This window comes from Oncorhynchus keta, chromosome 20, assembly GCF_023373465.1.
Source record: "Oncorhynchus keta strain PuntledgeMale-10-30-2019 chromosome 20, Oket_V2, whole genome shotgun sequence".
NCBI classification, from domain to species: Eukaryota; Metazoa; Chordata; class Actinopteri; order Salmoniformes; family Salmonidae; genus Oncorhynchus; species Oncorhynchus keta.
In genome coordinates, this window is record NC_068440.1 from 11,926,514 (window position 1) to 11,943,192 (window position 16,679).

The 16,679-nt window shown below is 40.6% G+C and overlaps 2 gene segments (V, D, J or C); one reads left to right on the forward strand and one right to left on the reverse strand.

The window, feature by feature from the left end:
* Window positions 1-10,592: 10,592 nt before the first annotated feature.
* On the forward strand, window positions 10,593-11,215 carry LOC118399409 (immunoglobulin kappa variable 6D-21-like). The segment is given in 2 exon segments: window positions 10,593-10,679; window positions 10,880-11,215. Coding segments are annotated over 2 exon segments (372 nt in total).
* Window positions 11,216-14,249: 3,034 nt separating this feature from the next.
* On the reverse strand, window positions 14,250-16,449 carry LOC118399412 (Ig kappa-b4 chain C region-like). The segment is given in 2 exon segments: window positions 14,250-14,855; window positions 16,401-16,449. A coding segment is annotated over 1 exon segment (252 nt).
* Window positions 16,450-16,679: the final 230 nt, after the last annotated feature.

Consider the following 16,679-nt stretch of genomic DNA (forward strand, 5'->3'; position numbering starts at 1 on the left):
CTTACAGTCATGTGTGCATACATTCTACATATGGGTGGTCCTGGGAATCGAACCCACTGCCCTGGCGTTACAAGCGCCATGCTCTACCAACTGTGCTACAGAAGGACCATTGAACTATCTACATACTGAAAACGGCGGTGGACAGTGTTGACACAAAGTTCCTTCAGAAACTATTCACACCCTTTGACTTTTTCCACATTTTGTTGTCTAACAGCCTGAATTGAATGGGGACTTTTTAAGATAGTTACAGAGTCTGATGGCTGTGACAGGAGAAAACTGAGCATGGATCAACAACATGATACGGTAGTTACTCCTCGATACAGTTCTAACCTACATGACAGAGTGAAAAGAAGGAAGCCTGTGCAGAATACAAATACAAATATTCCAAAACATTCATCCTGTTTGGAATAAGGCACTAAAGTAAAACTGCAAAAATGTGGCAGAGAAATTAACTTTATGTCCTGAATACAAAGTGTTATGTTTGGGACAAATCCAATATAACACATTACTGAGTACCACTCTTCATATTTTCAAGCATAGTGGAGGCTCCATATTATGGGTATGCTTGTCATCGGCAAGGACTCTGGAGTTTTTTGGAGGGATAAATGAAATGGAATGGAGCTAAGCACAGGCACAATCTTAGAGGAAAGGTTGGTTCAGTCTGATTTCCACCAGAAACTGGGAGACAAATTCATCTTTCAGCAGGACAGCGACTTAAAACACAAGACCAAATATACACTGGAGTTCCTTACCAAGACGACATTGAATGTTTCTGACTTGCCTTTAAGTAGTTACAGTTTTGAACTTAGATCGTTGACAAAACACATGACAATTAAACCCATTAGAATCCCATCTTGTTACACAACAAATGTGGGAAAAGTCACAAAAGTCCACATTTTTTACATCATTATGAATAAAAATATCTGCCAGCGGCATTTTGCGGAAGAGTCACACTGTCTGGAACATTCTCCCTAGTAAGTGGTACCTGCTCCATGTGTACATGTGTACATGATTTGTGGCAAATCTGTTTCAATCATGTCTTTGTTCACTTTCACGTGGGTCAAACAAAAACACCCTAATGATTGGCAGACAATAGAGCCTCCCACAACGCAGGTGATGGCTGCAAGTTGCAACTGGTGAGGAGGAACTGCAGAAACTTGCAGTCAACTACAGTCAAAACTTCATGACCTTTGATCACATGGTTTTTGTAAAGGTCATGCAGTTGTTATGTAGGCTCAAGTCAGAATATGAGAACATATGAGAACTCATAGTTGCTTCCCACTCTTTATGCAAATGACCAGATATTGTCAATAGCTTCCAGATTAAGATAACATAAGATAGCAGTCATGGTAGATTTAGGCTAGAATCTGTGTCAGGTAGGAAATTAGAAGTGCAATCATCCCACTGGGCAGATGTCATTTCAATGTCTGTTCAACATTGGTTCAACATAATTTCATTGAAATGACGTGGAAACGTGGCGTAGCGGTCTAAGGCACTGCATCGCAGTGATTGAGGCGTCATTACAGACCTGAGGTTGATCCCAGGCTGTGTCACAGCTGGCCATGACCAGGAGACCCATGAAGCATCGCACAGTTGGGCCAGCGTCTTCCGGGTTAGTTAAGAGTTTGGCCGGCCTGGATTTCCTTGTCCCATCAAGCTCTAGCGACTTCTTGTGGTGGAAAAAGCGCCTGCAAGCTGATCTCGATTGCCAGCTGGACAGTGTTTCCTCCAAGACATTGCTGTGGCTGGCTTCCGAGTTCAGTGAGCAGTGTGTCAAGAAGCAGTGCGGCTTTCCAGGATTGTGTTTCGGAGGACGCATGGCTCTCGACCTTCGCCTCTCCTGAGTCCATAGGGGAGTTGCTGTGATGAGACAAGACTGTAACTACCAATTGGGGAGAAAAGGGGGTAAATCTGCAACAAAAAAAACACACACACATCTCATCAGGAGGAATCTGACCAGAGGCAGTTAACCCACACCTTTCACTTACTATCACTCTATGACATGAGATCAAGAGAAGAGAAAAACTTGTGAGGATTTCATGCACTCTGTTTACTAGTGTAGAGACTGTTTTAACACAGTGTTAGAGTGTCGTACAAAAACCTCCCTCAGCTAAAGAGGAACTGCTCTGTCTAATTAGCTGCAGAGCTACGGCGTCTCCCGTATTCTAAAGTATTTCAAAAACCAATTATTTGAAAAATGACACATACTGTACATATCTCTCTATATATTCTCCAAATATGTTAAATCTTTGCAAACACACTGGGACCAATAAGGATACAGAGCTGTAGAAAATGCTTTCTTTTGAAGGACATGTTAAGCAAAGTTAAGAACAGGTTTACATTTACGCTTCGATTTCTCTTCATATTGTAAGAAGAACTCATTTCAGTACACAACAGCATGAGTGTTGACCCCGTCTGAACCAAACTATTCATGCCCTACTCAACTTCTATACGCCTCCAAACTTGAATGAGTGAATACAGTCATATCATTTGCATTCAAGAAATACTACTTTGACATCATTATGATACAGTATATCACATGGTTTCAGTATTAGTAACATCATGAAGACCAGTGAGTTTAGAGCACTTGGCTTCAGTATTAGTAACATTATGACGACCAGTGAGTTTAGAGCACTTGGCTTCAGTATTGGTAACATCACGAAGACCAGTGAGTTTAGAGCACTTGGCTTCAGTATTAGTAACATCATGAAGACCAGTGAGTTTAGAGCACTTGGCTTCAGTATTGGTAACATCACGAAGACCAGTGAGTTTAGAGCACTTGGCTTCAGTATTGGTAACATCACGAAGACCAGTGAGTTTAGAGCACTTGGCTTCAGTATTGGTAACATCACGAAGACCAGTGAGTTTAGAGCACTTGGCTTCAGTATTGGTAACATCACGAAGACCAGTGAGTTTAGAGCACTTGGCTTCAGTATTAGTAACATCATGAAGACCAGTGAGTTTAGAGTACATGTATTCAGTATTAGTAACATGATGAAGACCAGTGAGTTTAGAGCACATGGTTTCAGTATTGGTAACATCACGAAGACCAGTGAGTTTAGAGCACTTGGCTTCAGTATTGGTAACATCACGAAGACCAGTGAGTTTAGAGCACTTGGCTTCAGTATTAGTAACATCATGAAGACCAGTGAGTTTAGAGTACATGTATTCAGTATTAGTAACATGATGAAGACCAGTGAGTTTAGAGCACTTGGCTTCAGTATTGGTAACATCACGAAGACCAGTGAGTTTAGAGCACTTGGCTTCAGTATTAGTAACATCATGAAGACCAGTGAGTTTAGAGTACATGTATTCAGTATTAGTAACATGATGAAGACCAGTGAGTTTAGAGCACTTGGCTTCAGTATTGGTAACATCACGAAGACCAGTGAGTTTAGAGCACTTGGCTTCAGTATTGGTAACATCACGAAGACCAGTGAGTTTAGAGCACTTGGCTTCAGTATTAGTAACATCATGAAGACCAGTGAGTTTAGAGTACATGTATTCAGTATTAGTAACATGATGAAGACCAGTGAGTTTAGAGCACATGGTTTCAGTATTGGTAACATCACGAAGACCAGTGAGTTTAGAGCACTTGGCTTCAGTATTGGTAACATCACGAAGACCAGTGAGTTTAGAGCACTTGGCTTCAGTATTAGTAACATCATGAAGACCAGTGAGTTTAGAGTACATGTATTCAGTATTAGTAACATGATGAAGACCAGTGAGTTTAGAGCACTTGGCTTCAGTATTAGTAACATTATGACGACCAGTGAGTTTAGAGCACTTGGCTTCAGTATTGGTAACATCACGAAGACCAGTGAGTTTAGAGCACTTGGCTTCAGTATTAGTAACATTATGACGACCAGTGAGTTTAGAGCACTTGGCTTCAGTATTGGTAACATCACGAAGACCAGTGAGTTTAGAGCACTTGGCTTCAGTATTAGTAACATCATGAAGACCAGTGAGTTTAGAGTACATGTATTCAGTATTAGTAACATGATGAAGACCAGTGAGTTTAGAGCACATGGTTTCAGTATTAGTAACATCATGAAGACCAGTGAGTTTAGAGTACATGGCTTCAGTATTAGTATCACTGTAGATATCCTTTTGACTGGTATTATATTTGGCCCAATTAGCTAAGCGTTCATTCCGAGAGGTTCATTAACTGAAATGTATCAGTAACATTATTTTTCATGATACCTCTCGATACCTACTCTCCTGGACGACTGGACTCTGCAAGCTAGCCACCATCACTCCAGGTGCTCTACCTGCAGATGTGGAACCGGCTGGGACGCAAGGCGGAGGTTGCACTGCTCCTGGCCCTGTGGGGGCTTGCATGCAGCCTGACTGTCCCCACTGTGACCACTCGCGAAATGGGTGATGAATGCTGCCAAGACACGTGCTGGGGTTCATGATCCCATTCTCTGTGCTGGTCACATCCTACTGCTGCCTCCACGGACTGGTGAACCAAGTTGACGCAGCAGATCACAAGTGTTGTGGTTGCATTCTACATCCTCTGCATCCCTGTGATCCATAAGCGTGGTGGACATTGCCGGAGTGGTGCTGTGTCTGTCTGAAGTCGGTCTCTGCAGATTTGACTAAAGGGATGTGGCAGGCATGCCAACCCATAACTCTAACCCTCACCCTACCCATAACCAAACCCCTTATCCCTAACAGTAACATATTAATAATTTCTTAGGGCTGTGATCCCGCTTACGGGATCGATATGACAACAGCCAGCTAAAGTGCAGGGCGCCAAATTCAAAACAACAGAAATCCCATCATTAAAATTCCTCAAACATAGAAGTATTTCACACCATTTTAAAGATGCACTTCTTGTTAATCCCACCACAGTGTCCAATTTCAAATAGGCTGTACAGTGAAATCACCACAAATGATTATGTTAGGTCAGAGCCAAGTCACAGAAAAACACAGCCATTTTTCCAGCCAAAGAGAAGAGTCACAAAAATCAGAAATAGAGATACAATTAATCACTAACCTTTGATGATCTTCATCAGATGACACTCATAGGACTTCATGTTACACAATACATGTATGTTTTGTTCGATGAAGTTCATATTTATATAAAAAAATCTCAGTAGACATTGGCGCGTTATGTTTAGAAGTTCCAAAAACATCCGGTGATTTTGCAGAGAGCCACATGAATTTCCAGAAATCCTCAAAATAAACATTGATAAAAGATACAAGTGTTATTCACAGAATTAAAGATAGCCTTCTCCTTAATGCAACCACTGTGTCAGATTTTTTTTAAACGTTACGGAAAAAGCACACCATGCAATAATCTGAGTACGGCGCTCAGAGACCAAACAAGACAAAAAGATATCCGGCATATTGTGGGGTCAACATAAGTCAGAAATAGCATTATAAATATTAATTTACCTTTGATGATCTTCATCAGAATGCACTCCCAGGAATCCCAGTTCCACAATAAATGTTTGATTTGTTCGATAAAGTTTATCATTTATGTCCAAATTCCTCCTTGTTGTTAGCGCGTACAGCCCAGTAATCCATCTTCAAAAAATTCCGTTACAGTCCGTAGAAACATGTCAAACGACGTATAGAATCAATCTTTAGGATGTTTTTAAACATAAATCTTCAATAATGTTCCAACCGGAGAATCCCTTTGTCTTCAGAAATGGAATGGATCGCGAGCTACCTCTCATGTGAACGAGCGTCACGAGCTTGTGGCACTCTGCTAGACCACTGACTCAAAGAGCACTTAAGAGCCCCTCCTTTACAGTAGAAGCCTCAAACACGTTTCTAAAGACTGTTGACATCTAGTGGAAGCCTTAGGAAGTGCAACAGGACCAATATCCCACTGTATCTTCAATAGGGAATGAGTTGAAAAACGACCAACCTCAGATTTCCCACTTCCTGGTTGGATATTTTCTCAGGTTTTTGCCTGCCATATGAGTTCTGTTATACACACAGACATCATTCAAACAGAATGATTCAATTCAGAGTGTTTTCTATCCAAATATACTAATAATATGCATATATTAGCAACTGGGACTTAGTAGCAGGCAGTTTACTCTGGGCACCTTATTCATCCAAGCTACTCAATACTGCCCCCAGCCATAAGAAGTTTTAACAGGTGTCCTTAATGTTTTGTACGCTCAGTGTATACCAGTGTTGCAGTTGCACTAAACTCATACCATTTCTTAGTCATACCATTTCTTAGTCAATTGTCATCATTAATTAAAATTATAATTGAACAGGTAAAAAGGTATGCTTAGATAACCTATACCGATAAATATATATATATTTTATATAGAATTAGGCTGAACGATTATGGCTCTAAATTATAGGAAAAAGGTGTTTGAAAAATGGTCATCACTCATTACAATGACAATTGAACAGGTTAAAAGGTATGCTTAGATTAATCACGAGTAAAATTCAGTCTGTGCTGCTGCTCCCCTCTAGTTGCTACTGGAAAAGTAATATTATCAGATATTAAGGTAAGACCCAGATGTGACGTCGAATAAACAATTGTTTAATATTCCCACAGGGGCAGGCAATAGACAGGTCAAGGAAGGCAGGGGTCAATAGTCCAGAGTAGTGGGGGAAAGGTACAGGATATCAGGCAGGGTCAGGCAGGCGGGCTCAGAGACAGGACAGGCAAGGGTCAAAACCAGGAGGGCAAGAAAAAGAGAGACTGGGGAAAAGCAGGAGCTGAGAGAAAATGCTGGTTGACTTGACAAACAAGATGAACTGGCACAGACAGACAGAAAACACAGTTATAAATACACAGGGGATAATGGGGAAGATGGGCGACACTTGTAGGGGGGTGGAGACAATCACAAAAACAGGTGAAACAGATCAGGGTGGGACAGTACATCCCCTTTAGGGGTGCCACCTGGCGTCTTACAGGGGCGCGTAGCTGGTTGACCGGAGTGCCGGCGATGGAAGTCGACGATGAGGGCTGGGTCCAGGACGTTTCTAGCGGGGACACAGCACCTCTCCTCCGGGCCGTAACCCTCTCAGTCCACCAGGTACTGGAAACGCCTGCCCCGTGGACGAACACTCAGGAGGCGTCTCACCGTGTATGCTGGATGACCAAAAATATCTCTCTGTCTCTCTCACACACACACACACACACACACACACACACACACACACACACACACACACACACACACACACACACACACACACACACACACACACACACACACACACACACACACACACACACACACACACACACACACACACGAGAAAGAAGCTGATCAGAGGCAGTTAACCCCTATTACTTTCCTTATTATCACTCTATAACAAGAGATCAGGTGAGAAGAACAAACTTGTGAGGATTGCAAGCAGACTGTTTTCTGGTGTTCACACCGTTATAACCTGTTCTGAGATGTCCAGCACCTGCAAAAAAAGTTACACATAGAATTAGATGTCTAAAGTCTATTTCCAGATAGCTCTTACATCTCTTATCTTATTCTTTCACTGACCATGGAGAACCTCAACTCCTCCAACATCTCCAGCTTGGACCCCTCCTCTAAGATTTAGAGCATTGTCCTGGGGCTGTGCCGTGCACTGGGCTTCCCTGGTAACATAACTGTCCTGGTGGTCATACTGCGCCGCCTTCCCCAACGCCCCAACTTTACCATGTGCCTCATGCTGAACCTGGCGTCATCCAACATCTGGTACATGGCCACGATACCTGTGTGGATCTGTACTCTCCTGCACTGCTGGGCCGTGTCACCTGCAAGCTAGCCACCTTCCGGCTCTACCTCAGCCCATAACTCCAACCATCACCCTACTCATAACCAAAACCCTTAACCCTAATCATAACAAATTAGGGTACTCACAAAAATAAAGGTGACTTTTTAAGGTGTTTTGGCTTGGTTTAAACAGCAGCCAATTTAGCTATTTTGTTCTCAACAAAACCCACATTTTTGGTTGCTGGCTCTGTATCTGTATAGCCTGTACTTTCTAGGTATCCATAGGTTAGCCTATATTTGTTATTCTGATGATCTGTCTCCTTTCAAGCTTGACCTCCAAATCCTAAATTGTATTTGTCAGCTTTCGAATGCATAAATAAATACATTTAGTTTTAATGAATACATTGATTTGTTGTTTCTCTTACAGTACATGCACTTCTGCTTTGGAGGAGCCCCAACCTCCCAGAAAGTGTTGGACTATTTCTTCATACTTGTGAAGTTGACTCATTCTTTGTCAAAATCTTGACAGGTATTTTAGCATTGAGCACCATGGAAAAACACTCTAGATGTATGTAACAACAGTTCTGCCTAAATAGATCAATAAAAGCATGCAATTCAAAACCTTGCACCACTCTGATGCCCAACATGGGTTCAACCATGTCAGTTTCAGTCTAAGACTCAACCTGAAGTGAGACAGCTTGCCAAGAATGCCAAACAAAATAGTTATGAAACAAATGAAGGTAGAACTTGTAACATGTAACTGTCACGTCTGCTCCCGTTCTCCCTCTTGATGGCGCCAGGCTGCCCTTCATTACACAAAACTGTCACCAACATTACGACCAGCTGCTCAATATTGCTCTCACCTGGACTCCATTACCTTGTTGATTTCCCCCTCTATATCTGTCTGCTCCTCAGTTTGTTCCCATTGTCAGCATTGATGTCGTTATTTTTCTCCTGTCCAGACGCTGTTCCTGCCCTGTTTCATGTCCGCTGTTTAGTAAATGTTCTCCCTGTACCTGCTTCACGTCTCCAGCGTTGATCCTCACAGTAACAACACATTTGGTACAAGGACAAACAACATAATCCCAACAAGACCATGCTTGAAAAAGGCAAAAAGGCAAAAAGGCAAAAAAGGCAAAATCCTCAACATAATATTCACTGAGTATACAGAACGTTAAGAACACCTTAATATTGATTTGCACCCCCCTTTGCCCTCAGAAGTGTCAATTAGTCAGGCCATGGACTCTACAAGCTGTTGAAAGTGTTCCACAGTGTGCCTGGGATTTTTTTAAAGTCACACTACATTATTCTCCAGACAATTGAATGAAAGTGTGTGACATCCATTTTATAAGGATCTGGGAGAAGTTTAACTTAAAGTAAAACACCCACTCTGCACATCACACAAACTGCCATTATGCATTGTGGTAAAAAGAGGACGACAGAGCACCACTACTGTCCCTCATGCAAAAAATGGAAACCATTTTCAATCCGTCTAAGGGTCCATTTATTTTCATAGATTCAATAATTGTATAATTTAGAAAATTAATTTGAATACTGCACAACTCCTGAATTATTTTAATTTTATTATAAAATGTAAATTAATAGAAGGGTTGAATTTAATACATAAAAATAAATTTGACCGCAACCCTGATAGGTCCTAAACATTGAATCAATATTTGAATTTGAAAACAAAACAAGTAAGGCTTTTATGTTTTTGTATTCACAACTAAAGTCAGTTATGAGATCCATTTTATCTCTAAATGTTAACACACGTCCTAACTGTGAGTCGTAACGTGTGTTTTTGTCTCTTTCTGTGTGTTTCTATCTCCTATTGAAGGTTGTATTCATGGCTGGGGCTCCTCTGATCTCGGGTCAGTATGAGTAAGGAAGACTTCCAGTAGAATCCTGCTGGATTGCAACTCTAGTTTGGAACACTCTTCTCTCTGGAGCTTCATTCACAAACACACTGGGACCCGGAGGATACTGAGCTGTAGAGGATGCTTCTCTTTTGAAGAAGATGCTGAACAAGTAGTAAAGATTGGGATAAGTTTTCTGTTATGTTCAGGACCAAGATGGAGCCGACAGAGATGGTCGCCTCGCTTCAGACCCTTAGAAAACTATGCAGTTATTATTCTTTTTTTAAATATATGATTTCTTACATTGTTAGCCCAGAAAATCTCAAGTGTTATTACATACATCTGGGAATAACTATTGGATGTAAAAGCAATGTCAATTTAACCATCATTACGACCAGGAATACGACTTTCCCGAAGTGGATCCTTTGTTCGGACCTCCACCCTGGACATGCGATCTTATCCCAGCGGCCGACCCAAAAAACGCGGTCGCGGCAGGAGAGGAAGACGGAACGGCCTACTGGTCAGACTCAGAAGGTGAGCACACTATTCACCGCTTCCGAACATATTTCAATGTCCAATCTCTAGACAACAAGGTGGATGAAATTAGGGCACGAGTTGCTTTCCAGAGAGACATCAGAGATACCCTAGACCCACTCCAATTTGCCTACAGGGAGGGGGTGAGGGCCCTTGGAGTGTGGTGAGGGCCCTTGGAGTGTGTGTGTGTGTGGGGGGGGGTTAGCTCATCAGGAGGAATCTGACCAGAGGTAGGAAACCCACACCTTTCACTTACTATCAATCTATGACATGAGATCAAGAGAAGAGAAAAACTTTTTTTTGTTTTTTTTTGTTACAATGTGTAGTTTGTCTATGATGTTAGTATTCTCCGATTTGATATACAGTAAGCATACTTCTGGAAACTGGTGACTAATTTTATCTGTGTGTGTGTGCGTGCAAATGCACGCATTTGCGTAAAATACATTTGCATAGCTGTCCTGCCTCATTGCTCCACATACTTTTAAAACCCCAGTGTTGATCAGTGACTGTTCACTCCTTTCAGAGCCACTCACACTCAGCACAATGATGATGTCACTGATTCTACTGCTGGGAACACTGGGGCTCCTTGTTCAGGGTGAGAGACACTGACTAACTTTGATTCATGATGGGTTTGGCTTCAGAATTAAACTTAATTTGTGAATATTGAAGATATTAATAAAAACAAATCTGATTTTGCCTGATATGTTTCATGATAGAATGTGGAAGATTATAAATGTCTGTTTGTTGTGATAACCTTACTAATCATCCTTTCTTCACTTTTGTTTTATTTTTCAGAATCATCAGCAGATATCATTCTGACTCAGTCTCCTAAATCTCAGTCTGTTAGTCCAGGAGAGACTGTCTCTATCAGCTGTACAGCCAGTTCAAGTACTGGTAATAATCTCCAGTGGTACCTGCAGAAACCTGGAGAAGCTCCTAAACTCCTGGTTTATCATGGTACAAAACGTCAGTCTGGGATTCCAGGTCGTTTCAGTGGGAGTGGATCTGGTAGTTCTTATACTCATTACACTCTGACCATCAGTGGAGTCCAGGCTGAAGATGCAGGAGATTACTACTGTCAGCAGGGTGGCAGCTTTCCGTTCACACAGTGTTAGAGCGTCGTACAAAAACCTCCCTCAGCTAAAGAGGAACTGCTCTGTCTCATTAGCTGCAGAGCTACAGAGTCTCCCATATTGTAAAGTATTTTAAACACCAATTCTTCTAAATATGACACATACTGTACATATCTCTCAATATATTCTGCAAAAATGATAAATCTTTCTAAAAACACTAGGACCACTAAGGATACAGAGCTGTAGAAAATGCTTTGTTTTGAAGGACATGTTAAGCAAAATTAAAAATAGGTTTAGATTATTTTTTTAACGCTTTGATTTCTATTCAAATTGTAAGAAGCACCAATTTCAGTACGCAATAGCAAGAATGTTGACCCTGTCCGAACCCAACTATTCATGCCCTACTCAACTTCTATACCGCTCCAACCTTGACAGAGTGAATACAGTCATATCGTTTGCATTCAAGAAGTACTAGTTTGATATCATTATGATACAATATATATATTTTTTGTATAATATATATATAATAATAAATTTTCATAGGGGACAATGCACATAAATCAACATCAATCTTACAATAATGCAACATCCAGGTAAATGTTAGGTTAGCGAAAAGCTAATTTGCACCTTTAGTCCCAGGGCAGGTAAGGGCAATCACACAGCCACAATACAAATACTTAATTAAACAATACAAAGTACAAATACATTACATCCAATAATATATAATTCTAACAACAACAAATTATTCGTAATAAAAACACTATCATCAACTGTCGTCTTACATATAAAGAACTGCAGATAACTCTTGTAAAGGTTTGGAAAGATTTGAGCCATGTTTTCAATTTAAATTTGAAAGTACAATAATCAGTGCAGCTTCTCAAGTCCATGGGCATTGCATTCCAGTATATTGTATCTCTAACAGAAAAGGCAGATTGAGCGAATATACTGTGTCAAAAAGGGACAAATGCAATCCCCTGTAGTCACTGCCCTTGTTATCTTGGAGCTGCCTTCCTTGAGCATGAAATGCCAGCATAGGGGTGGAGGGGCAACACCATGCAGGATCGTAAAGACAAGGCTTGCATCTACATACTGCTTCAACCTATCCAGACTGAAATAATCATGTTAGTGAATGATGTGATAATGGTGGTAACTGTTTGGGTTGGTATCAAACATCTTAAGTGTTTGTTTGCAGAGTGATTCAATTGATTTCAGAATAGAAGCTCCTGCTTGTGAGGCAATATCTCAGATGTGAGAAGATCATAGCAAGCATATATATAGTTAGGCGGCCTCCAGAAGAAGTTAAAGTTTTATAAACCTAGTGTTGGATAATCCAAACTTGACCGTGTTAACCAACCTTCTTAAAGTTGGACTCCAAAATGACGCCGAGATACCTGAAGAGAGACACAACGTTCAGATTCTCCCCATTAACAAGAACAGCTTGTTGGGAAGAATCAATGGATTTTTTTTTAGATAAGTACAGAAAAACAGTCTTGTCGATATTTAAATGCAGGTAATAATCAGTCATCCACTTAGAAACGTATAACATAGCTTCAGTTAACTTGTAAACCATTTTTGGAGTGTACATACATGAATGTATCGTCTTCATACATATGCATGTTAACTTGTGGGCAAGTAAGTGGGAGATCATTTATATAGAGGAGGACCAAAGTGCAGCGTGGTACTTATCCATAATATTTATAATGAAGAATGAATAGGGGAAGAAAAACAACAAAACGACAAACGAACAGTTCTGACAGGTGCAACAAACCAGAAAATAATCACCCACAACTCAAAGTGGGAAAACAGGCTACCTAAGTATGGTTCTCGATCAGAGACAACGATTGTCAGCTGCCTCTGATTGGGAACCATACCAGGCCAAACACATAGAAGTAGAAAACATAGAACACGAAACATAGAATACCCACCCACATCACACCCTGACCAAACTAAAAATAGAAACATACAAAGCAATCTACGGTCAGGGCGTGACAGATGGTAAACAGAAGGGGGCCTAATATTGCCCCTTGTGAGACTCCAATGTTATAGTAAAGAAAGTCTGACAGTGTCCCCCAGACGAACCTTTTGACTTCTGTTTGTCAGATAGGAATACATCTAACATATATCTTTCACAAATAAATGTAGTTCACGTAGCCATAAAACATCAACGAGTGAAATCCCCAACTTGAACATCATGCAAAGTCTATTGTGAAGTCTGGTTCCTCAGCCATAGTCAGACACACACACCTGCCCCAGTCCCAGAGGGTTTGAGGCTGGGAGATTGTGTTCTGTGGTGTGGCTGAAAGAGATATTTGCATGGGCAGAGTTACTGCAACACTCCCAGAATAGAGCAGCACAGTAGCCAGATGTTCACCTGTCCCCAGATAGTTCCAGAGTTTAGAGCACATGGTTTCAGTATTAGTAACATCACGAAGACCAGTGTGTTTATAGCACATGGCTTCAGTACTAGTAACATCACGAAGACCAGTGAGTTTAGAACACATGGCTTCAGTATTAGTAACATCACGAAGACCAGTGTGTTTATAGCACATGGCTTCAGTACTAGTAACATCACGAAGACTAGTGAGTTAAGAACACATGGCTTCAGTATTAGTAACATCACGAAGACCAGTGTGTTTATAGCACATGGCTTCAGTATTAGTAACATCATGAAGACCAGTGAGTTTAGAACATGTCTTTAGTATTAGTAACATCATAAAGACCAGTGGGTTTATAATATGTATTTAGTATTAGTAACATCATGAAGACCAGTGAGTTTAGAACATGTCTTTAGTATTAGTAACATCATGAAGACCAGTGAGTTTAGAACATGTCTTTAGTATTAGTAACATCATGAAGACCAGTGAGTTTAGAGCACATGGATTCAGTTTGAGTCGTACTGTAGATATCCGTTTGACTGGTACCAAACTTGGCCCAATCAGCTAAGCGTTCATTGAGAGAGGTTCATTATCTGAAATGTATCAGTAACATTGTGTTTCATGGCGGAGCTCTCCATTCCTTATGAAAACTAAACAAATCATAAAGAAAAATGTCTAATGGTAAACCTCAGTAAAGAATGATATCCAGGCACACAATTTAACATTTTGAACGTCTTTATTATCTCAACATGTCAGAACCAACAGCATTCTAGTAATAAGGTTCAGAACACATGTGATATGAAAGCCAAGCAGATCTACTTGACATCAGAATCAGACATGTGTTCTTTGTTCCACTATGTTAAAAGCTCCAGCTGGAGGAAGGATTCCCACACAGGATCCAGCCCAGCATTAGATCAGTGTGCTGGTATTACTGGAACAATAAGAAGGAGAGGTGCAGAGTAAGAAGGAGAGGTGCAGTGGAGTCAGAGGGGGGAGCTCATTAATCAGAACACTGGTCTCTCCTCAGTGTCTCAGAGAGAGGAGACTGGGAGCCCTGGGTGGCCTCACAGGTCACAGAGCCCACCTTCTTCCACTGGTCGACAGGGAGGGTCAGGGTGCTGCTCCAGCTGTAGTGGCTATCCTTCTCCAGGACCCCGGGGCTCCCGGTCACCTCCCAGGTGTTGCTGCTGCTGCCGTCCACCTTCCAGCTCAGCTTCCAGTCTGAGGGGAAGCCCTTGTTGGCCAGGCACATGAGAGTGGCCTTCCCCTGCTGCAGCTCCACACTGGAGGGGGACAGGACTGTCAGGGTGGGACGAACGTCACCTAGGAGACAGGTGGGAATTTAGGGCAAGGGGAACTATTAATCACCAGACTGATACGACAATAATGATGCAGCAGTTTTACATCTTAGCTATAAATGAAGGCCTTGTCCATCAGTATCTGTTCATCAAACAAACAGACAGTTAGTTTCACTGTCACTCTTTCACTTCCCTTTGACTAGCTACTGAAGCTTATTATAACTACACCAGATGACTGAAAATACATAAAACTATATTCAAAATGTTATTATTTAAAATATGAAATATGTTAGCATACTTCCTTTATTATAATGGAATAAAATCCTATGAATCAAACTGCATTTCACTATTAATTAATATGATTGTTTTGAAGAACGTTCAACAGAATGTATGAAAAATTCTTAAATTATGAATTTATTTAAAATCTTTTGATAAAATGCCTGTGCTGAGGAAGTAAATTCCAGTTGACTGTAAACATCTAACAATATGATACATTTAATTAAAAGACTCACTAAAACATTTAAAAGTTTAAATTTAAATTAATTCATTATAGTTATATGTAATTTACAGGACAATCTATCACAAAATGAATAGCAGAATAGCAGAACAGCCTGACTTCGCAAGACAACAAGACTTTTCAACAGACAGCAAATAGCAAGTAAAAAACATATAAAATAGCAGAGATCGAGTAAGATGTCAAAAAAGGAAATAGGAAATTTATTGCAAAACTAAAGCAATACTTTGCAGCAGAATGCTGAAGGAGTACATTTATGTTGAATATAACCATCTTACAACAATTATATACATTTAAAAGTCATTCTAGAATCAAATGAATACTGATATGATTTACGAGACAGGGTCTTTTAATCCAAAATGTTAGCTTAATTTTTTAGGTCTAACGAAAAGGTATATTCAGTTATTCACACAAATTGTGACTCATGATCATGCATATTATTTATTACATTTTTAATCTTAGTTTCTTGTCTCACAAGATCATCAGTGCATCTATATGCAAGGTCAGAACACTTTCTTTATTAGAGGTAGGTAAACTTACTTCCAACATCCAGTCTAGTGCCTCCACCAAAAGTGTACCACAGTGATACAATTTCATTCAGCGGCCGTACAAAAACCTCTGACGCTATAGAGACACTGCTTTTGTTCTTTGTAAAGCTACATTCATCTAAACCACTCTGATTTGAACAGTATCCCTGTTTCAAATGAATACACACCTTGTTTGATATATTACATCTTGAATAGGCATTTTAATTTAACTAAATTTACAAATATGGAAAATAAATGCAACGAAAATTCTCCAAAAATAAATATACATTTCTACTTAAGGGAGTTGTAATAGTGTAACGACCCTGGGTTTATGAGCGCGGAAATCGACTCTGCCGCACGAGCATGCTTTTGCGGCACAGTAGATAGCGCGCCGGACCTCGGGCTCGAAGGTCGAGGGTTCGAGACCTGCTCCCTGCTGTTTCATTACAGTGCTGTTAAGCAAATGTATTTGATTTGATATCAAAGGTCAAGATCTAGAACTGAAAAGGATCTAGAACTGAATACTTACTGCCAACACCTAGTTTGGTCCCTCCACCGAAAGTCAACCACAGTGCTAAAGTCTGATTGACTGGGGAATGATAAGAGAGACATGGAACTGATGCCCCCTACTGGTACACTCTGGAACTCCAGTAGACTGGACACATTCACGTTCCCCATTAAACTTCCAACAGTATGAAAACTGTGACTTCAGAAAGTTTTCACAGCCTTTACTTTTTCAAGAAATATAAGATTTGCGATTTCGTGTTACTGGCAAGCACACAATACGCCATAATATCAAAGTATGTTT